Source organism: Nilaparvata lugens, chromosome 1 (genome assembly GCF_014356525.2).
Source record: "Nilaparvata lugens isolate BPH chromosome 1, ASM1435652v1, whole genome shotgun sequence".
NCBI classification, from domain to species: Eukaryota; Metazoa; Arthropoda; class Insecta; order Hemiptera; family Delphacidae; genus Nilaparvata; species Nilaparvata lugens.
This window is the reverse complement of record NC_052504.1, coordinates 52974698-52998217: the sequence shown is the minus strand read 5'-3', so window position 1 is coordinate 52998217 and position 23520 is coordinate 52974698. Positions and strand designations below refer to the sequence as shown.

The 23520-nt window shown below is 34.0% G+C and overlaps 1 protein-coding gene and 1 non-coding gene across 2 annotated transcripts in view; one reads left to right on the top strand and one right to left on the bottom strand.

Annotated features, from left to right (window-relative positions):
* The window catches only part of LOC111049344 (guanine nucleotide exchange factor DBS), a 75145-nt gene that overhangs the window by 13762 nt on the left and 37863 nt on the right, over positions 1-23520 (top strand). Inside the window, exons 4-7 of the mRNA XM_039430812.1 lie at positions 1183-1273; positions 8219-8332; positions 11101-11217; positions 22106-22419. Of these exons, the coding sequence (XP_039286746.1) occupies positions 1183-1273; positions 8219-8332; positions 11101-11217; positions 22106-22419 (636 nt within the window). The remainder of the gene's footprint in view (positions 1-1182; positions 1274-8218; positions 8333-11100; positions 11218-22105; positions 22420-23520) is intronic.
* On the bottom strand, positions 14805-14877 carry Trnav-cac. Its single transcript has one exon. It is a non-coding gene; the product is annotated as a tRNA-Val (tRNA).

The window sequence follows — 23520 nt, the reverse complement described above, 5'->3', positions numbered from 1 at the left end:
TTTCAAGAAATGAAACCGAATGTGTTGTCTGCGATGAATCTTATCGCATTCTTTTAATGAAAGTGGTGAAGTGAAGTGAAATGAAATGACTACTAAGTGGTTCAGACATTTGATATCAAGGTCACCACTTATTGCGTTGAAAGCTGTTCTGATGCATCTGTATCTGTATTTAAATTTTATCTCGAATCATAATTAATAAATTTGGATTAAAAATTGAAAATATAGATCTTTTCTATTTCTTGTAGCGAATAACGAATTATTGTTAATTGTAAAGTGAAATATATTTCAGTATCTTTTACACGTGAAATACTGAATTTTCCAACGAAATCGAATTTAAACAGCTTCAACTAAGAAATTGACTTTATTTTGTAGAAAATTGCTAAGTAAGGAAACATACTCCTGAATTTTACTCAATATTGACAGTAATATAGTTCACTTAAAACTTTTATTAGAATGAACTTCATCTAAAGTTTTTTTATTTTTAAAAATTAATTTATATTGGAAGTTTAGTTGGAGAATAAGATTTACAAAATTAGGGCTATTTTATTGTGTTCCATGATCTTAATAATAACTATCATATGTTTGAATTACATCAAAGGTAAATAAATGGAATTCTCGCTCACGGATTTAATGTATTTTTAAAATATTCATAATAGTATATAAAATATTCATATTCATAAAATAATAAAGCATCAATAATGAAGTAACACATAATTTGTCATACACTGATTCATGTTTAGACTTGCTTCTGAGAATTTTAATTTCATCATAAATTTGTCACTATCGTTGTTACAGTTGATGTCATGATCACATCATTTCTATGATTGTTTGGAGCCTACATTTTATAAAATGAAATTTGCAAATAGGCCAATTCCTTTTTTTAATGTTAGCTATTCCTCTACTCTAGTTTTGAAACTAAATTGAGTCTCATTACCTGAAAAAATTCTAACAGATTCCGTAATTCCTCATGGGATTCTAAGGGATTTTAATGGGATTTAAACTTAATTTTCACTTTGGCTCTGTGGGTTCAATTCATTATAGCTAAAAAATAACTTTTTAAAGGATAAAAATATATTATATGTTTAAGACCTCATTTCAGCTATTTGAAACAAATTCCCCTTGAACAAGAGCATTCATTGGTTGAACCGAATTCAATTGTTTCAATGTGTTTGAACTTTCCAGTATGCATGAAGCAGATATGGGGTTCGTACTTGTCGTTGACCGAAGAAATGACAAGTGGAGCTCTGTCAAAAGCGCGCTTCTAAAAGTCTCAGTGAGTACACCACCTTCACCAATATATATACTCGTACTACCATTCACAATGCATTATCATTTATTAAATATTGAAATATTTTCATAAATTAATTTCAGAAGCCAGTTGTTGGAATGATATTCTACCAACCGTCTTTGATTATTCATGTGCGTGCTCTTTTTATGCTGCCATTGTACTGTACATTTCAAAACATTGACTATTTATCAATGATAGCTGATTTTAGATCGCATTTTTTCGGATACTAATTGAAATTGTTCTTGATAAATATTGAGAATTCGTTTTTTAGAATAGAACTAGATTGGTTTACAATCGGAAATTCCTAATTAAAAAGTAATCATTTTGAATTACAATAAATTTATAGGTCTTTTGCTTGAACTGATTCTATTATTTGGAATTATTTTCATTGGGGCTGTACAATACTTAGTGACGGATCCATATCTCTATTCATTTCTATGAAAGAACATTGTAAGATACATTGATGATCTCTATGTGACCGAACGTAGTGAGGTCTATGTTTTAACTCGGATTTTCTTTTGTCTGTCTGTATGTAACGCGATTACAGCCAATCGCGTAGATAGAATTAGATAAGATTTGGCAGGAATATTCCTTTTTCAACTGCGCGTCGATGTAAACACAAGGTTTTTTGAAATTTTGTATTTTAAGGATAATATGAAAAGAAAAGGAATTCCTCCATACTCTGATATCACTATATATCATCTACTTTGAAAATAGGAGTAATTAGACTATAGAATTATTCATAATCAATCAGCTGACAAGTGGATTATTCATTGCATGCATTACACAGATTTCTGGCCGTGTCTATTTCTATAAGGTAGGGTTTCAATATTTTTTATGTTGCGTGCCCATCATTATCAATATTCTCACACTTGAAAAACAAATTTATTAGTTGATTGAAAATAAAATAAAAAAATGATTAAATCAACTAAATAATGATGAAGAAATTATAATATTCTTGATTGAAAAAAATTAATTTTAAAATAGTTGAGAAATATTTTTATCAGATGGAAATATTATCACGGAACTGGATAAATTATCATATGGGATACAAATTCAAACGTGAACTGAGTTTATTAACATAAGTGAGTTTTTGATCTTGGAGAAAACAAATAACAGTTTTTAAGAGCAAATTATGATTATACTGTGAATTATTGTGATTCAACTAGAACAGGTGACATCAGATACTTGTTGATGAGAAAACTGCGTGACGTCTACTGTTCACAGAACTACTTGTATATAGAGGTACTGTTCCTGATATACATTAATAATATTTCCCGTCTCAATACTACAAGTAGATATTCTTATTTGCTAACGACGCAGTGGTTATTTCTACAGGTAGGGAATGGGAATAGCCCAGTCAACGAAGTGTTATAGAGGGAAAAGTTTGGAAGACAATTTTTGACCCCGCAGTTCTGTTTAGGGTAGTGAGGAGGTAAACATATCAAAATTCCTCACCCCTACACCCTATGCTAAGTGGGTGGGGGTGGTTCAAAGGTACCATTTTTTGGTTTCTCTCATATAAATCGAAAATTATGCATTTTACAGACATGATTATTCTATAAGAAATTAAAGCTTACATAATTTCCTACAATATTGATCTTACAACTTTTTCTATATCTCTTCCACTTTTCGAGATATCCGCTCTAGAAGATGTGACATTTTTTATAAAAACACATTTTCCTTCAATTTTCTGCCATTTTTGCTCTTATAACTTTTTGAATATCGATTGGAAAAATCCATGCTGGTCATGAGCTTATAGAGCATCAAATACTCTTCAATTTGATGTATAATTTCACAAGTTTACGCACATTCTCACGACTGTTGCAGCAGCTTCAGTGTTGAGTGTGAGATCTTCAGTTATGCAAAAATAGACCAATTGACAAAGGAATTTGGAGAGAATGTTTTGAACACAATATTTGACTTCGCAGCTTTGTTGGGACCAGTTAGGGAGTGAACATATCAAAAGTCCCTATTCCCACCCCTTGTGCTAAAGGGATGAGGGTGGTTTAAAAGTTGCATTTTTCAATGTTTTGCTTACACGCTCATATCTTGAGAAAATTGCGTTCAACCGACATGATTAACTATTCAGAAATGAAGCTTGATAAATTCTCTACAATATTTGTACTGTGGTGATTTGTGATCACATCGCTGTTGTTCACAGACTTCCCTGTGCTCAATTTAAGACAACTGTATATTAAGGCTGTGCAAAGGCTAAAAATAAACTTTCTACTCGTGATATTTTTCTAAGTTTTTCTATTTGTATATCATCTAGCTATCAAAATGAAAAAGTTTTCTCAGGAAAACATGTTTTTCTGATCATTACTTTTTGAGATATGAGCACCTGAAGTTTGAATTTTTGGGACAGAACATTTCAAATCCGGTAAGAGATAAATCCGTGAGATTTAGAGGATAGATTCTTCAGAAATTGATATTTTTAGAAAATTTTTGTTTTACTAGATCAACAATACCATCCTCTAATATCATGGATTTATATCTTACCGAATTTGAAATATTCTGTCCCAAAAATTCAAACTTCTGGTGCTCATATCTCAAAAAGTAATGATCAGAAAAACATGTTTTCCTGAGAAAACTTTTTCATTTTGATAGCTTGATGATATACAAATCGAAAAACTTGGAAAAATATCACGAGTAGAAAGTTTATTTTTAGCCTTTGCACAGCCTTAAACACAGAAATAACCATGGATATTCAACACCTCAATAATATCTTGGAATAGAACTTAGGTCTCCACACTATCTAGCACAAATCGGCTATAGAAATTTGCCTAATGATATCAGGGTGGCTTAAAGTTGCAGCGATGTGGTGTATAGTAGGAAGCTTTTGAAATGGCTGATTGGCATAGGTTGGGCTGGAACTGAGGACTTGCTCCATTCCTATGCTTGGCGAAGCGGTTCCGGAATTTCTAAAATTTGATAAATACATCGTCACGATCTTGGGTTCTCTTGATCTTTTTTAGCTCTTTCTTTCCACTTGAGTACTTTATTTTTATTATGCACTCTTCTCTAGTAGTTCTGTGAACAGTAGACCTCACGTAGTTTTCTCATCCACAAGTATCTGATGTCACCTGTTTTAAATGTTAACAAACTCAGTTCACATTTGAATTTGTATTCCATATGATAATTCATCCAGTTCCGTGATAATCTTTCCATCTGATGAAAATATTTCTCAGATATTTGAAAATTAATTTTTTTCAACAAAAAATATTGTAATAATTTCTCCAGCATTATTTGGTTAATTTAATTATTTTTAATCACCTATTATATTTGTTTTTTCAAATGTGAGAATATTGATATAATACTGATGGGTACGCACAATAATACCATGAATGCAAAACAGAATATTGAAACCATAGATCTTATAGAAATAGACATGGCTTCTCCAGATATCTGTGTAATGCATTCAATGAATAATCAGCTGATTGATTATGAATAATTCTATAATCTGATTAATCCTATCTTCAGATTAGATGATATATAGTGATATCGAAGTATGGAGAAATTCCTTTTCCTTTCATATTATCCTTGAAATACAAAATTTCAAAAAACCTTGTGTAGGTTTGCAACATCAACGCGCAGTTGAAAAAGGAATATTCCTGCCAAATCTGATCGAATTCTATAAATGCGTTACATACATACATACATTCTGACAAAAGAAAATCCGAGTTAAAACATAGACCTCACTACGTTCGGTCAAGAAATGGTGACAAAAACAGCAAGGAAGTGCAATAGTAAGTATTTTTCCTCCGCCTACTGTCTAATGTGCTTACTTTACACCCTGGAACATAATACTCAAGTGTCACTTTTTCGCTCTCGGGACGAAAAAACAGAAAAACTCCCTAGAGTGTAAAAGTGACTCCATTTAAATAGCATGGGAAGCATCTCAATTTAGAAACTTGCATTTGAAATATGTTAGAAGGTCTAAGCTCAGATGAGGAAACATAATAGAGGTGTCTGCCATTGAGTCAACTGAATTCAATACCTCAACCAGAAATTTGATCAACTCATGAAATATAATTATGTTTGTATGCTATTACATACTTAATATTAGTAGACGATAAAAATTGTTACATATTTTATTTTATTCAAAATACCAGCAAACAAATATCTTCCATCTTCAATTCAAATTTGAAACGCGTGAACTGGAGTCAGCCATCTTTGATAGACGGCCAGCTGATAATTGTTACAACTTTTGCCGATAGATAGCGCAATCGGCAGTGCCAGACGACCAAGGTCTATAAAATACAGGTCATGACACTATTGTTGTTTGTGTTAAGTTATGAAACGGAATCAGTTTATGCTTCTAGAATTGAATAAAGTATTTTGCAATAAGATACTATCATTTTATTTGGATGAATGAAATACAAATAAGATATTATGATTAATTCAAATTCAATTTTCAGAGTATAATTGAATCTTACCTCTAACCTCATCATAGTACTGCGTTTATCACGAAACCTGGTGGATAATTTTGGAACTACTTGGGCAAATCCTTGGTGCTGAACATTTTTACAAATAGTTTATGAAATGTAAACAGTTTATGCTTCCAGAATCAAATACAGTATTCAGTCATAAGTTACTATCATTTTATTTGGATGAATGAAATACAGATAAGATATATACTATAAACTATTCAAATTCGATTTTCAGTGTAGGATAGAACTTCTAACCTTAACTTCCGCAGTCTACGACAACAAGCATTGTTGACGTTGACATCCAGATTGGCCAAATTTCAAGTGTGCTAAAACAGCTGATCAAGAAACTTTTCATTATTTGTGTTTATTATTTAAGAATCAAAACATTTATAATAATATCATCTCATTGTCATTTGAAAGAATTTAAAAGTATAAACTCAACCGACCACATTAAAACATAATAATTGAACATAATCTTTTAGGTTATTTAGACAAATCAGAATAAAAAATAAAAATACTTGGACAATTTCCTGATATTCAGACCTCAGAATTGCTAGAGCTATGACCTTCCAGTTTTGCTTTCGGAAGTGCCTATTAAACAATTATTCTCATATATTGTTTATTTTTCTGTGTGGCGAAAAATAGCGTTCACACCACGGGCAAAAATGTTTTTCGGCCCTAGGTGCGAAATATACTATTACAATTCAAAGCCAAGCAATATTCCTTGAACAATATAACAAAATAACATCATGTTGCTCAATCTATAATGATAACAGCTGATAAATTTGAAAATTGGTGAACTAGAACCCCATAAAATGGCGATTTTGCAATGCATCACGGGATAGTGTCATGACCATCCTGTATTTATAGACCTTGCAGACGACCGGTTTTTAGTTTTTAGATTTCAGGTTATGTGAAATAAAACATTGTCACCAGAACGTGAGTTATTATTCTTATTAAAATTATTTGATTTGCAGTTTCTGTAAATGTAGGTGGAGGAAAAATGTTGTTTATATCACGAGTGAAAAATGTTTTTTCTCCCTCAGGAAAATTGTTGCCCTCGGCTTTGCCTCGGGCTTCAAACTTTTCCCTCAGGGGGAAAAAGCAGTACTTTTCACTCTATATATACAAATAACTATTTCTTTCTAGGGTAGGAACTCTACCCTATCCACAGACGTATAAGTCTTCTTTGGGGATTCCACTTTTCAATGTTTTTACAATTTTAAAACAAAATAGTAATTTAATACATCTTTATTGACCGAGCGAAGATTCTAAGATTCAAGATTCTAAGATTCAAGTCGACGGTTTGGCATTTCTCTTAATGTTTATATGTTGCGCATTTACGGCGAAACGCGGTTATAGATTTTCATGAAATTTGAAAGGTATGTTCTTTTTTAAATTGCGCGTCGACCTATATACAATGTTTTTGGAAATTTTGTATTTCAAGGATAATATAAAAGGAAAAAGGAGCCTCCTTCATAGTCCAAAAATATCAGTCAAAATCAGACTATAGAATTATTCATCATACATCAGCTGTTTAGTGGACTATAATACTACCCGTTCAAAAACATCGAACATCTTGAAAATGTATCTTTCCATCAACGTTGTAGACGGTTGCAGCCAGACCTGATAACAGCGCTCACACTGAAATTCCGGGACGACACGTCACGTTACGATATGACAGAAACCTCTATGTTTATTTAGGATTTTTTCTAGACATTTTAAATTGATAAATTATTTATTAATTTTTGAGAAAACATAACAACAGGTCAATGTAACTTACTGAGCGCGAGGTCTACTGTTCACAGAACTACTAGTATTTATTATTCTATTGCAACTGAATTATATTGTACAAACTTGTAATTTCATGTGGAATGATCTAATTTTATTCAAAATTTTATAATCTAAAAAAAAGGCAAGAGCAAATAATTTTTCTGTCCGATTACTGGATTCGGCAGAAATAGCTGAAAACGGGAAAAGGAACCGAAAATACAACGTTTTTGGGCCACTCTGTATCTAGCACAAGGAAATTTTGCATGAAGAAATTGGCTCTGGACTTCTCTCATATATCCAAATAATATATTAAAAAATTAAAACTACAATATAAATTGCAAGCACGCCCCCTTTTTTATGTCTATATTGACTGGACGATTATAGTCACATCTAACCACATATTTAACACTTGAACAGAAATGTTTGATCTGTCAGAAGGTAATGTACTCATTACTTTCACCAATTTACCTATAAAACATAACTTTTTAGGTTATGTTCATCTCACCTTATAGGGTAGATGAACTGAAATCGAGAAGAACTGAGACCTTCCCGAAAAATCTTAGGGTTTTTAACTTTGCTTGAACGTCATATTCAAACACAGGGTGATAGTACAAGTAATTCAAGAAACTGTACAAGCAAATCTTGACACTAATATTGCAGCTTGAATATTGTAAATGCACTGTATCCATGAAGTTTCAAACAAACCTTTCTTTTTCATTTTCAGGGTTATTTTCCAGGGTTAATACATATAGTTTATGTTCTTCGACCATCCGGTTTTCTACAAAAAGCCATTTCTGAAGTTAGCAATAAGTTATTCAAAGAAGAATTCAAATTTAGAGTAAGTACTATTGAATAAAATATGTAATTTTAAAATTTATTTTTAATCTTCATAGTCTCCATTCCAAAATCATGGTTGATTTTTTGATGAAATAGTTTAATCTTGTAATTCAATCAAATGCACTTTTTGAGTGCGTTTGAGCATAGCTTATAATACTCATTTTCAGTTTTTCATATACTCAAGTGAATTCATATTTTCAATAATTATCCTTAGTTTCTCACATTAAATTTCCATATATCTTGACCTATAAAGTTTTCACTCCAAAATTAATTGTAATTGTAATATTTAAGTGTGGAATAAACAGCGTACTTATTTCAGGCAATTGAACCATTTTCAGATAAATTTTATATTTCCGAATCGAATTACTTACATAAAATCATTAAGAATGAAAGTATAATGTCCGGTTTCCGAGCTCGGGGATTTAGCTAAGTTCTAAACTTTAAACAGCTGGATTCAGAAAATTGGATTTCCGAAACTGGGCGTAGCTGCAGTTTTTTGACAATCTTTATTTTCTCATTTCTATAATTGGAAACGTTTTTCCTTGACGAAATTAAACATTGCTAAATAATTCAAAATAGCTGAAACTTCACACTATTTTCCCTTTATTTCATTTTGTGTTCAATTTTCTAGTTTTTCGAAATTTAATTTAAACGTGACTATGACTACGGCTACGCCCCATTTCGGAAAGCAAATTTTCTGAATCCAGCTGTTAAAAGTCTATAAATTAGCTAAATCCCTAGCTCGGAAACCGGCCGTTAATGATCAACATAAGGAGTCTTTCAACTTTGGTCCAGTCAAAGAAAGGTTATAGAGGGAAATGTTTGGAAGACAATTTTTGACCCTGCAGTTCTGTTTAGAGTAGTGAGGAGGTAAACATATCAAAAGTCCCCACCACTATCCCCTGTGCTAAGGGGATGGGGGTGGTTTAAAAGTACCACTTTTTGGTTTCTCGCATATAAATCGGAAACTATGTATCTTACAGACATAATAGTTATACACTCAATTGAAGCTTACATAATTTCCTACATTATTTATCTCACAACTTTCTTTATATCTTCCCTAGTTTTCGACATATCCGCTCGAATTTCCCCACACCTTTTGCAGCAGCTTTAGCGTTGATTGTGAAATCTCAATTTTTTGCAATAGACCAATTGACAAAGGAATTTGGAGGGAATGTTTTAAACACAATTTTTAACTTTGCAGCTTTGTTAAGACTAGTTAGGAGAAGAACATATCAAAAGTTCCCATTCCTAACTCATGTGATAAGGGGATGAGGGTGGTTTAAAAGTTACATTTTTCAGCGTTTTTCTCCCACGCTCATATCTCGAGAACAATGCGTTCAACTGACAAAACTAACCATTCAAAAATGAAGCTTGATAAAGTCTCTACACTTTTTGTTCAGTGGAATTTTGTGATATTCCCAACTGTTCCCAAGATATTCGCTCTTGAAGGTTTGTAATTGTTAAAATGACAGGTTTTTATCCAATGTTTCGCTTTTTCAGGGCTTATAACTCTCCAAAAATGCATCGTAAGAACTGATGCCTATTGTAGGTTTGTAGAGCATAGAATTCTTTTTGAAATGATGTATTATTTCACTAGTCCAAATTTTCCTTTCATTGTTATAGTAGCTTCAATGTAGGGGGTGAAATTTTCATTGTTGCAATAATTGATCGTTTGACAATGACATTTGAAGGGGGTGTCTGTGAAACAATTTTTGACTCTGCAGCTTAATTTGGACTAGTTAGAAGGTGAACATACCAAAAGTGCGCATCTTTATCCCATCTGTTGAAGGTGTGGAACCGCTGAGTTGACACTTCTTGCAGCAATAAAAATTTCACCCCCCACATTGAAGCTGTCATAACAATGAAAGGAAAACTTAGAATAGTGAAATAATACATCATTTCAAAAAGAATTCACTGCTCTACAAGCCTACAAGCTGCAAAGTTAAAAATTGTGTTTGAAACATTCCCTCCAAATTCCTTTGTCAATTGGTCTATTGTTGCAAAAAATGGAGATTTCACAATCAACGCTAAAGTTGCTGCAAAAGGTGTGGGGAAATTCGTTAAAGTGTGAAATTATACATCAAATTGAAGAGAATTCAATGCTCTATAAGTTCATAATCAGCATGGACTTTTCCCATAGATTTTTCAAAAGTTTTACGAACAATAATTGAAAAAAAAATTGGAGGCAAACGTGTTTTTTTCAAAAATGTTACTCCTTCAAGAGTGGATATCTGGAAAACTAGGGAAGATACAAAAAAGTTTTGAGATAAATAATGTAGAATCTTATTATATTAAAGCTGCAAAGACAAAAAATTCACAGCAAAAACGGCTGATGTACAGGGGTTATATGTGAGAAACCAAAAAATGGTACCTTTGAACCACCCCCAACCCCTTTGCACAGTGGGTAGGGGTTGGGACTTTTGATATGTTTACTTCCTCACTACCCTAAACAGAACTGCGGGGCCAAAAATTGCCTTCCAAACATTTCCATCTACACCCTTTTTTGAGCATTCATTGTCTGGACTACTTGAGATTATAATGAGAAATAAATTGAAACATTGAATTATTGGGCAATAAAATGGATTTAATTGAAATGCCTTAGGATTTCTATCCATGTTTTCTTACCACATTGTTCTATATACTATTTGCTGAGGTTATACCAACTTTTGTAGGTTATACCTACATTCTTATAAAATCGTATTTCATATCAAACGCCTCAAATGAGTTTATTATTTTGTATGACGTAAAGATAATGTTGATTGGCAGGTGGTTGTGTGTGGCTGTGTTGAAGAGTTGCACCATTTCATAGAGAAAAGTGAACTGACCGCTGACCTCGATGGTAGCATGCCATATTCCCACCAACAATGGATTGAACAGAGGATTGTGAGTAGTTATTTTTCTATCTAGAATCACAACTTCTTGTTGATGAAGTTAATATTAATAAAAAAATGTCATCCTTCATAAGAAAAAACATTCCCTGTGTGGTAACATGTTTGTAAATGTTGTTTATTGATTTGAAAATAAATTACATTATTTATAATCTAAATGAAATCATTCTAGTAGAACAGCAAAAAAAAAAACGAAATGAAATTGAACCTATGGACTTGAAAAAGTCCATTTTTTATTATTTCATTACTTTTAAAGGATTCTTTTTAAGTTTTTTGCATAGGAAAAAAATCTTGTATTATTGACCGAAGTGAAGCTGATGTCTTAGTTTTGACTCGATCGGCTTTTGTCTGTTTCTTTGTACCACAGTCGCAGTTATTGTCTGATTTGGATGAAATATGGAATGCAAGTTCTTTAAAACAAGGTGCAGAAACGTATGTGTAACGATTTTTGGTAAGACCTCCGGTTTTTTGTAATTTAAAAAACCGTAGACTAACCTCAAAAGTTACTTTTTTGTATCTTTGAAGATACAGCAATTCATGTTCCTACTTTTTCGCATCTATTGATACCAGGCCATGGTGTCCGAGTCGGTTAGAGCGTTGTTTCTCACACTGTGGAACCCAGGTTCAAATCTCGTTCCGACCAGATTTTTTTTGCAGACAATACTAATTGTTTTATCTTATTCTAATAATATATCATAAAATTACTATTATGATTATATAGAATAATTAAATTGAATCATCTTATTATTATATTAAATTGATTTATCAAATTAGTTGGATAATTTTTTTTTAAATCTTTATGTCTATGTTACAGATAACTCAACTATTTTAGTTGTTCACAATTTTTATCATCATAAAAATTAATCAACAACTATTTTAGTTGTAGACAATATTTAACATCATAAACATTTCTTTAATCTCCAACTTCTTTTATTCATAACTATAAATTATTAATTTAGTCATTTTTCAACTGAATTTTCAGTTTATCATGTAAAATAATTATTGTATTATATGCATTTTTGTGTCGCTCTACAGTGTCAAGTCTTTTGTTTTCCAGTGGCGAAGCTACCTATAACTGAAAGGGGAGTCTAGGAGCTCTAAAGCTTACCGCTTGTCTTTCAGAGCATTTTGAGCATATTCTTATTCAAAAGACAAGGAGAAAACAGAGTTTGAAGAAAATACTTCACTAGTCCATTACACTCATCCATTGCATAATTTTTAAGAAATAAGAAATTATCCTGAAAGTTCCACAACAAATTAAAGATAAATCTGAAATTGAAAAAGGATTTGGTTTCATTATTGTTGAGTAAACCAAAGCAAACCGCCAAAACCGAGTTGTAGGTTAAGAACAAGCCAAGTGTAAACAAGCCACAAACCAACTGATTTATTTGAAATTATAAATTTTGTAAAAGCTTTGATGATCGATGTTTGAAGACGATTACTTCCATGTCGATACATCGAGATCAAGACATCGATAAGGTACTCGAACTATGAACCCAGCTGTAGGAGCCTAGACTCCAAGTTCTACTATGTGGCTATGGTGCTAAGTCACGTTGTCATAGCAACCATACAATACGCCACGCCCATTATGAATGAATTAAGAGTCTCATGAGTTTGAGACTCACCATGCAGAATGAATAGATAGCCTAGCAAGTCTGCTCTCTGCTGTCGGCCAGACAACACACAGCCACAAAACAGTTTGGAAGGCGGTCTGGCCAGCTCTTATCCAAATTTGCAAAGAAATATATGCGTGCTAATAAAAAATAATATTCACATCAATCATAATCAATTTTGGGGAGTCACAGACTCTTAAGGTGCGTACAGACTGTCGCTCTGCTCCGCAACCGAACGTCACTCCAGCAGAGCGATTGATGATCGACTGGCGAGCAACAGTGGTTCGACCGGGGAACGCGAGAAGATCTAACATCTTCCGTAACGTTCATGATGGGTGCGTGGGCGGAGCGACTGTGGTCGATGGTGGTACGAGGGCGGTACGAGGGAGGAGCGTGCTCGGTGCAGGTTGGAAGCGCGAATATGTGTACGCAGCTTTAGATTCCCCTTCAGCTTCGCCACTGTTGTTTTCCTTTTGGTATGAGATCGGAAACCGATTTGTGAGCATTATCATTCTGCATAGGCATAACAAGCCATAACATTGAATTCACTTTTCATGAAAAACATCATTATAAACCTCCTGTCATTGTCACCAACAAACCCATCTTATTTAGAATCATTTTCCGTCTCACCATCGTCTGTGAGACGATTCATCGTCTAAATTGCCTACTCCATATTCCATTTTTCCGTCAGTTGACCGATTTCTTATAATTAATAATTAGAAAAGTTGTAATATATGTTTATATTGCAAATATGGAGACGATATAAAGGTACCTCCTTGATAAGTCCAGTGTCCCTGCAAACAGTGTCTCTAGCACTTTCAATGGAGAAAATAATAGATGACATGGCCAAATCTTCACAATATACTGTACTTACTGTACTGGCTCTTCTCATTAGATTGAAAGTTGTATTCATGAGCGAGGTCTACTGTTCGCAGAACTACTAGTTTCTTTGATTTAGATTCTTCGAGCTCTTTTATAATGTGGAGAAATGTTTATTCACCAAAGATAATGCTAGCTGATTTTGATGAATATCGTTTCAAGATCTCATGTATCTTAAACCTGAAACTATCTCTGCCAATTATGAGCTTCGAAATCACTTTCTGGTGGTTGGAACTCACATCAATAACAATATAAGAGTACTAGCAGAGCATCCGAGCTACGGCAGTTAAAAGATAGATTATTTTTGAGAGAATATTAATTGCTAGATTATATTTATGATCCAAATTTAATGAAAATCGTTATCATTTTTGATTGATAAAAGCAACTCCCGTCATAAAAATTTGTTTTATGAAACATTAAGATTTAATAAATTATCTGTAGTCCCGGGTTTTGAAGCAGCAGTGCCCAATCAAATTGTTTCTCAATAAATTTATTTTCTTTAAATAAGTTTTTCAACTATTTACTAACCTAATAAAGTAATTGAACTCAAATCTTGTTTAGAAACCATCCTCAACTTACTGCCAACCTGACAAAATTACTGTTAATCAATTTAGTTGCCAATTCTAATCGTAACAACTGTTCCGAAAAGGTACTTTGTATAGTTCTTTTAACATTTTATGTTATTTCCATTTCAATTATAATTAAGAGATTGGAAGAAGATGAATGAATATACATGCTAAAAGATGAACTTCAACTCTTGGAAAACACCCTTAAAGTTAAAATATCGCCAAAAGATTTCTTTGTGAACATCTTGGACCTATAAGGAAGCTATATTCTGAGTTTTGTTGCAATCCATCTAGTAGTTTTTCAGAAATAATCGTGATCAGTGAGTGAGTGAGTGAGTGAGTGAGTGAGTGAGTGAGTGAGTGAGTGAGTGAGTGAGTGAGTGAGTGAGTGAGTTAAGTCTAAGAAGAATTTCATAAGTATAGGCTTGGCTTCAACGTAATTGAAAAATATTTATTTGAACAAATGAAATGACAAAAGACTATTGTAATTTCGATCAGCAAAGCAAACAATTTCTAAAAATAAATGTTTCCGCCCGGGATCGAACCGGGGGCCTTGTGCGTGTGAAGCACACGTGATAACCACTACACTACGGAAACTTGATGTTAGAAATTATATTCAGCGACTTATTGGTTGAGTAGGCAGAAGCTGATAAGATACTGTAGGTACTACTGATAAGATTACAACATAACTCACATCAATAAAATATTGCTAGTTGTCTATCCATTTCTCTAAATAATCTCATTCAGTTCTCCAAATCAATCATTTTCATTGCGCACGCACAAGCAACGCAAACACATGGACTTGTAAAAGTTCACAAGTCAGCGTAACAAAAATCTTTATTTGCCCAAGCAAAGACCGCCTATGAGAAGGGAGCCTTATTTTCAGGCATAAAAATATATAATTCGTTGAAAAACGAGTTGAAAACTGAGACTAATTGAAAAGTATTCAAAAATATACTATTGATATACGGTACTATTAAAGAGTTGTCCCTACAGTGTTGAAGAGGGAATGTCCTTGTCTGGAAGTTTGGACATATAGGCTTTTAAGAAAATTACTATATTGAAAAATGTATCGAATAAAACCAATCTTGTATGTAACATATATATGTAATTGACAGGTGGCATGTTGGGTGAGTTATAATGAAGCTCACATATACAGAGTGATTCTTAATTATGGTAAAATAATTTAATACGTGATAGTAGAGGTAAAAATTAGAAAAAAAGTTCTTATAAACATATATCCATAAACGCTTCATTAGCGAGCTATACAGTGTGAAAGATTTCATAGCTACAACCTATGAGTTATTAGTTCTCTCCTCATAAAACAGCAAATTTTTGTGGTGTAATGTACTACATAATAATACATTTTATTTAACTTTTATTTGAATTTAGTTTACACATCTTACATAATTCTTTTCATAATTAAATTCTCTACAACTTTTATTGCGAAAATGTTTTTACTGATCATTAAAGAAAGTTATTGGGCATCAAACGTAGAAGTCTGTGATTTTCTACTTAGATTTTTTGCATATTTCCACTTTTTTCTCAAAAACTACTCACACTACAGCTTCCTACAGAGTTTTATTCAATTTTTCCATATGAATCCACCATAAGTTTTTCAAAAACTAGTCCCCAAACAATTCAGCATCGGTGTATTTCACCAGAGGAACTGAATTCCGGGCGAAATCTTTCACTCTGTATAGCTCGCTAATGAAGCGTTTATGGATATATGTTTATAAGAACTTTTTTTCTCAATTTTACCTCTACTATCAAGTATTAAATTATTTTACGATAATATTAAGAATCACTCTGTATACAACTAAGCGCCATGAATAACAATAATAATAATAATAATAACATGAATAATAATAATAATAATAAATTGCATTTTAAGTTACTGCTTGCCAACAAGCTGTCATCTTTCTAACGAGATTACCATGCACTCGTCACTTATACAATATAGGCCTATTTGTAATAATTATATTGAATGCGGATGTGGTCGCTGATTCATCCAGATATTATATAAATTAATTATAATGTTTTCATCTACTCTTTAGATAATATATTTATGTCATTGAATGAGCGCTCTATACTAAATGAATAAAGCTGAAATAGGCAGTCGTCCAATATACTATTGTCAATAGCTAACTTTTTGAACAATGCAATTAATCTACCTTACTTATTGTTTAATGTGAGGTCCTAGTTATAAATATTTTTAATTATATATGATTTCATTCGTAATTATTTTAACATCAGTTTACATAGATTAAATTATTTGTGTAACATATTCCTCTTTAATGTTGGAGAAGTTCAGTTCTGGGCTAAGCCCGTTCCCTATCATTCATTGTATGACGTTATGGAACCTCTCCTTTATTGAGATAAATGCATTATATTGTAGATTCCACTATATTCAAATTCCGCAACTCAGCAATCGTTTTGCTCTCTTTTTTCTGTTTCTTTGTCTTTTTTGTTGACCGTAACTTCTTTTCTTCTTCTGTATTTTTTTCATAATTCTATCTTTTTGTAGTTTAATATTTTTATAATTTCCTTTACACAACATGAGATGAATGTATTCATCGTACACAGGCACTGTAAGCCCATGCGAGGAATATCTACTATCTGTATTATTTTTTTTTTGTATTATATCATTTTGAGGAAATAAATCAATTGAATAGAATTGAAAATTAAACTATTATTAACTTAGAAACTAGTACATCATTAACTTATTAGAAACCAGTACATGATCAAACTAGTACTAATGAAGACGTTTTCTGATTGCAATTCGGTGTAATTGATAATAATATAATCAATACAATTTAGCCTACCTCAATAAATAAATTTATTAATAGTCAGATACAGTGTTGAACTGAATTACTCGTAAGTATCTCCCTATCATTATAAACTATTCAAATTCACTTTTTTCTGCTTTTTGACTCAGCCTGAACGCAGTCAAGTGTATGTAGTCCATCAAAACTCTATTCCAATAAGTAATTTGTGTACTCCAGAAATTCTTATTTCACATTCTTATTCATGTATGAATTGTTTATAATTTAGTTCCACAATGTATTCTTATTGGACGTGTACTGGTGAAACTGGCTCAGAAGAAGAACTATGTAGGCCTACCGGTGCGAATGAGTCAACCAGCATGATCCTATGTATCGCTAAGAATGGAATGACTTTTTATTTGTTCACGTGGTGAAGTTTAGACAGTAACGTCCACTCTACCACTTAACCATGTCGTTAGCAAAAAATACAGAGATAATAAAGAAATCAAACCAAAAATAACAATAAAATGTAATAAATATGTGAGTTCAAAATCTGAAAATAAGAGTTCAACTGTTTTTCAATAACTAATGCCTTTCAGAGTGAGTAGTCCGTACTGCATTCTACTGTCAAGTTTCTCAAGTAACTATTAACTGATTCATCCTTGATACATTGAATCTCTCTCCTTAGTTCTTGAGTAGATTATTCAAAACTCTTTTGTCTTGGGGGGAACGTGATTGCTGCCATCTCCTTCTAGCTCTCCGTTTTTCAACAATCAATTCTCTGATTTCCGCAGGGTTAATTATTTCCAATGGATCTTCTTCTGATTTGTGGAGTATTACACCATGCTGCCTGTTGGATACTAGTAGTTCTGTGAACAGTAGACCTCACGCAGTATTCTCATCCACAAGTACCTGATTGAAACTATAGAACTTATGGAAATACAGCAATAGACTGGCTTCTCCACACATCTGTGTAATCACTTGTCAGCTGAATTAAGATGAATAATTCTATAGTCTGATTTTTACTCTAATATTGGCGTATGAAGGAGGCTCCTTTTTCCTTTTATATTATCCTTGAAATGCCAAATTTCCAAAAACTTTGTATATACGTCGACGCGCAATTAAAAAAGGAACATACCTGCCAAATTTCATGAAAATCTATTACCGCGTTTCGCCGTAAATGCGCAACATATAAACATTTAAACATTAAGAGAAATGCCAAACCGTCGACTTGAATCTTAGACCTCACTTCGCTCGATCAATCAGTCACAAACTTCTCCAACTCCCGATCAATTTGTTCTTCGTTCCTCAATGGTGAGTTCAATTCTATTCTTCCCTCCAGGTTCTGTTGGAAACCATCCCAATCAGTGCTGCTATTCGCTAACGCAGGACAAGTATTTTCCTTCCGTAGAATTGAATCACCCAGAGTCATAATGATGGGTGAGTGGTCGGAATTAAGGTCGAAATTATCCTCTGAATGCAAATAATTAACTGATATATTCTTTGTCAAGAAGAAATCTATGAGATCTGGGATTTTCCTCGTATCGGTGGGCCAGTAGGTTGGTTTACCAGTTGCAAGAGCTTCGCACCTCATCTCTTTCATTGCTTCGAAGAGCTGTCTTCCCTTGTGTGTTGTTAAGCGCGATCCCCAATGCACGTGCTTTGTATTGCAATCACCACCAAGAATGAATTTTTCTCCTAACATATCAAGCAATGTCGAATCTGATGGAATATCTGGGAGGACAGTAAATAGCTGCAACAACGAAGTGATCATTTACCGCTTGCACTGCTACACCTATCAATTGAACTCTATCACTTTCATGTTTCACTTCTTCATGATGTTGTAGATTGTCTCTGATGATGATGGCACTCCCACCCCTCGCGGCATTGCTGGGATGTAAAGCATGATAGATCTTAAAGCCTTTGAATTTGATAAACGATTGATTTGTAAAATGAGTTTCAGATATAAGATATATATTTTTTTTCTATGTCTAGAACTGCTTCTAACTCCTGTTGCCGTTGTAACAATCCATTCGCGTTCCATTCCATTATTTTTAGTGAATGAATCATTTGAATTTCAGTAGTTTACTTTGTTCTAACTTCTGAAATTTAGATTGTAGTAAGGTGATTATTTGCTCTTGTCTTTCCAGTTTTGCCAAGATGAGTTGCAAAATATTATTGGTGCCTTCTTCTACTTCACTTTTTTGCTCTTCCAATTTCGGTCTATTTTCTTTTGAGACAATCTGGGAGAAAGTTAATTTCTTAACTGCACTACCATTGTTTAGATTGTGAGCTTCTGTATTTTCCGTGATTTTTGGTGGGATATTTTGAATGGTTTTCTTCCGTGAATCTGCAATAGTTTTTGTTTTAGTAGAATTCCTGATTTTTTGCAATTCGATTGCGACAGTGCAACCTCGATAGCTGGCTGGATGTGCTTCACCGCAATGAATACATTTTGGTAGAGCATCGTTGGGTTTTAAACATTCCTTTGTTTGGTTTTTACCTGCACACTTAACACACCTAGGCTCCTTGTTACAATATTTTTGTGTGTGGCCGTATGCTTGGCAACGTTTGCATTGCGGTATCAGATTGGCCTTCTTCAATGCTTCAACCTCCACTCTACAGCCAAGTATATTTTTCAATTCAAATACTGTTTTTATATCTTCTTTTGCGCTGAATGATACCATGAACATATCTAATGGTTCTCTTGTCTTCCACCTCAGCTTGTTTACAACTTCTAGAACTTTCAGATCTTCCTGTATCATTTCTGTACTACAAGAGTGATGAAGCTTTATAATCATCACTCTTATTGGTCTCGACTGCTTATCTTCATAGGAGTGCAATTTGAGCCCCTCTTTAATCAATTCTCTGGTAATATTCCGATAAGTTTCTGAATCAACTGCATTTACTTTAAATGTTTCTTCACTTAACAGTTTTATCCTAAATCCGTCAGTTGGTGACACTTTTTTACTTTCCTTGCCCTATTACCATAGGTAAGGAAAGTATTGCTTTCCGAAAAAAAATCAAGGTACCCCAATTTCTAAATTTCTATACGTTTTAAGGTCCCCTGAGACCAAAAAAGTTGTTTTTGGGTATTGATGTGTGTGAGTGTGTGTGTATGTGTGTGTGTGTGTGTGTGTGTGTGTGTGTGTGTGTGTGTACACGATATCACATCTTCCAATTAACGAAATGACTTGAAATTTGGAACTTAAGGTCCTCACACTATAAGGATCCGACACGAACAATTTCGATCAAATGCAATTCAAGATGGCGGCTAAAGTAGCGAAAATGTTGTAAAAAACAGGATTTTTCGCGATTTTCTCTAAAATGGCTCCAACGATTTTGATCAAATTTATACCTAAAATAGTCATTGATAAGCTCTATCAACTGCCACAAGTCCCATATCTGTGAAAATTTCAGGAGCTCCGCCTCATCTATGCAAAGTTTGATTTTAGATTTCCAACTATCAGGTCTCAGATATAATTCAAACGAAAAATTTCGAGTGGAAAAGATTGAGCATGAAAATCCCTACAATTAATGTCCAGTAACATTTTCAACTAAAATTGAAAATAAGCTTGAAATTTGAGAAAATGTTATTATTCAATTGCAAACTGTTGATTCTATTAAATCATTCACTATGAAGAAATAGCAGATCTCGTGTGTATCCAGCGTTATTGTACTGTCACCAGCTGGCTCAAATCTTTGAATAGTAGACTTGAGATGCGCGTGAACTTTAGCGTTAGGTGATCAATTTTCATAACGGCAAGGAAAGTTGTGTGAGTGCGCCACACCAGATTTTTCAAACTTGTCAGAAGTACATTCAGATTCTCAATATCATCCACAATGATTGGCGGTGGTGGCATTTCTTTCTTCTTCCTCTTCTCCTCCTCACTGATGGGTTTTTCCACGAGAGTGATTTTATTATTCAAATTTTGTTGCTTCTTTTTTGCAGACTCATTTTTTAGTTCTGGCGATGGGGTGCTAAGCCTCCTCATCTTGGTTGCCCGCTTAGTACGAGTTCTGATCCATTCAGTTTCTTCAGCCTCTACTTCATTTGTCGAGTAGTTCTCGGCTGCTGAGCTGGTAGGCTGTAGGCTATGGATATTTTCCCCCATATTGAGAAATCTTTTTTTCCAAATCCTGCATTTTTTGCAAGAGTTCTGCGTTGCTTCTCTCCAGCTCCTTCCTCTTCTCATCAGATTCCTTCCAGGTGATGAAAAGTACCTGCTCAGCTGAAGATTTGAGTTTATTTGCTTTTATGTATTGATCCGGTGAACACTGGATTTCTGGTGTATTTGCCATGTTGTTGGTATCCATGCTCTCGTTAGTGGCTTCCTTTTCTTCTTGCTCTGATGCAGGAAAACTATATGGCTTCACTAAGTCTGACACAGTATGATTTTGCTACCATACATTTCAAACAGCACTCGTAATCAACACTCACGCACACCGAAACGCGAACGCGAGCTATATTACGGCCGCGAAAAGCAGGTCGCTTTGCTTGCATAAAATACCGCGGTTAACGACCGATACTCGATTCAATATTTTTGTTCCACTTTTAATCGCGAACAAACTGCTGACTCACTACCTCTACACTACACTATTACTACTCCACTATACGTCCGTTCTCTATGACTTCTAACGCAATACTGGACTCAGAAATGAAAGTCAGATGTGTAGGCTTTGTAATCAGTCTGAAGAGACTGTTAAGCATATCATACTAGATTGTGAGAGACTAATAGCAAGGAGAAGGGCTATGTTTGGCTGCAAGCAACCAGGTGATGAATGGGATGTTAGTATAGGGAGAAAACTTCTGTATCTTGTAAATGATACAGGTATTAGTTTGCCCAACTAACATAATTGGGACACACAATAAGCTACGGTTGGCGTGTGAGGTTCTTTGAACCTTTGGATCCTTGAATCCGTTCCTTCAAAACATCTACATTGTCGTGTTAATTTTTTTTTTTTTTTTGTTAACTAAATGATACAATAGGCGATAGCGCTGTGAAAATATTATCAACGAAATTCTATTGCAATGTGTGTATTTGGTGTGTTGATGCCAGGCATTGGAACAGTTCTCGTGCCAAACAAAGGCAGTGTCGCAGTCACTGGACAGCTTTACTCAGCGGCTGCGCGACAGCACACTAGACTTGGTGCTGAGTCTGGAGGAAGCCCGCGAGCTGCTGGAGATGCAGCGTGAGGAGTACGAGGCTCTCAAGGAGGAGATCCTCAGCGCTGCGCAGTGCGGTGAAGCACTGCTTGGTGACATTCGCCAGCGAGCCACCGCCTCCTCCTCCTCAGCCACCGCCTCCTCAGCCGCGCCCTCCTCATCCCCGCATCACCCGTCCTCGCTCTCCAACATCACTGCTGTTGAAAGGTCACACTTACATTCATAAATATTGACATAGTGTCATTCCCATCAATACATTCATTAAACTAGTAAATTATTATTAATCTAGTTGCATGTATCTAGCATGCAGTTTGTGCTCCACAATCAAAATATACAAAAGTTCCTCTATAAAAAATTACTCAAAATTAATTTCCCAATGTTAAAATGTAAAAATTATATTTATTTAAAAAAACAATTCACATCAAACTTCTCACAGAAGCATCAAGTTTATGATGTGTATTAATAGTGTTCTATGTGCTCTTTTTTCGTGGCTCGGACAACATCTTTAAAAAAGTAGGGTCTATACACCATGGTTAGTGAAAATGTACAAAGTATTTAGGCGAATTTACTTCATGCCCCACTGTTTCATGAAGCTTCTCGGTTCCCCATATAAAACATTTAACACAACTAGGCTTGCTTGTAATGAAAGAAAAGCTGACAACCACTCTAAACATTCCTCAAGAATGATTTTAAATGACTGACCCCCAGTTGTACGGACGTATGTCGATTGATTTTTACCACGTACATAAAACATTCTCCTAAAGTGAACGTATTTTGCGCATTTTCACAAACCATGGTGAATGGACCCAACTTTTTGTAGATGTCAAAAGGTAATTGACTAATATTATGTGAAATTGCTTGTGTTCATCGTTTTTTATCCAAACCTGTTCAATAATCCATACTTTCTGAATAACAATGCGTCGCAACAATTGTGCAAAATTTCTAACTGCTGCCGACTCTACAGTGCTGCCAACTATAACATTCAAAACTTTCAGTTTAATTATGCCATTCTGTACGGTTCTTACTTATCCAGAGAGGAGCAGAGGATAAGCATGGAGTATTGAACTGACTACCCATACTACCTATACTTTTCAGTTTCGGTTGGTAAGAGAACTGAGTTAGTCCAGGCAATGGATGCTCAAAAAAGGGTATAGAGGGAAATGTTTGGAAGACAATAATTTTTGACCCCGCAGTTCTGTTTAGGGTAGTAAGGAGGTAAACATATCAAAAGTCCCCACCCCTACCCACTCTATAAATTCATTTATACACTCATACCTTACGTTCAAGTATTTAGAGTTTCAAAACATA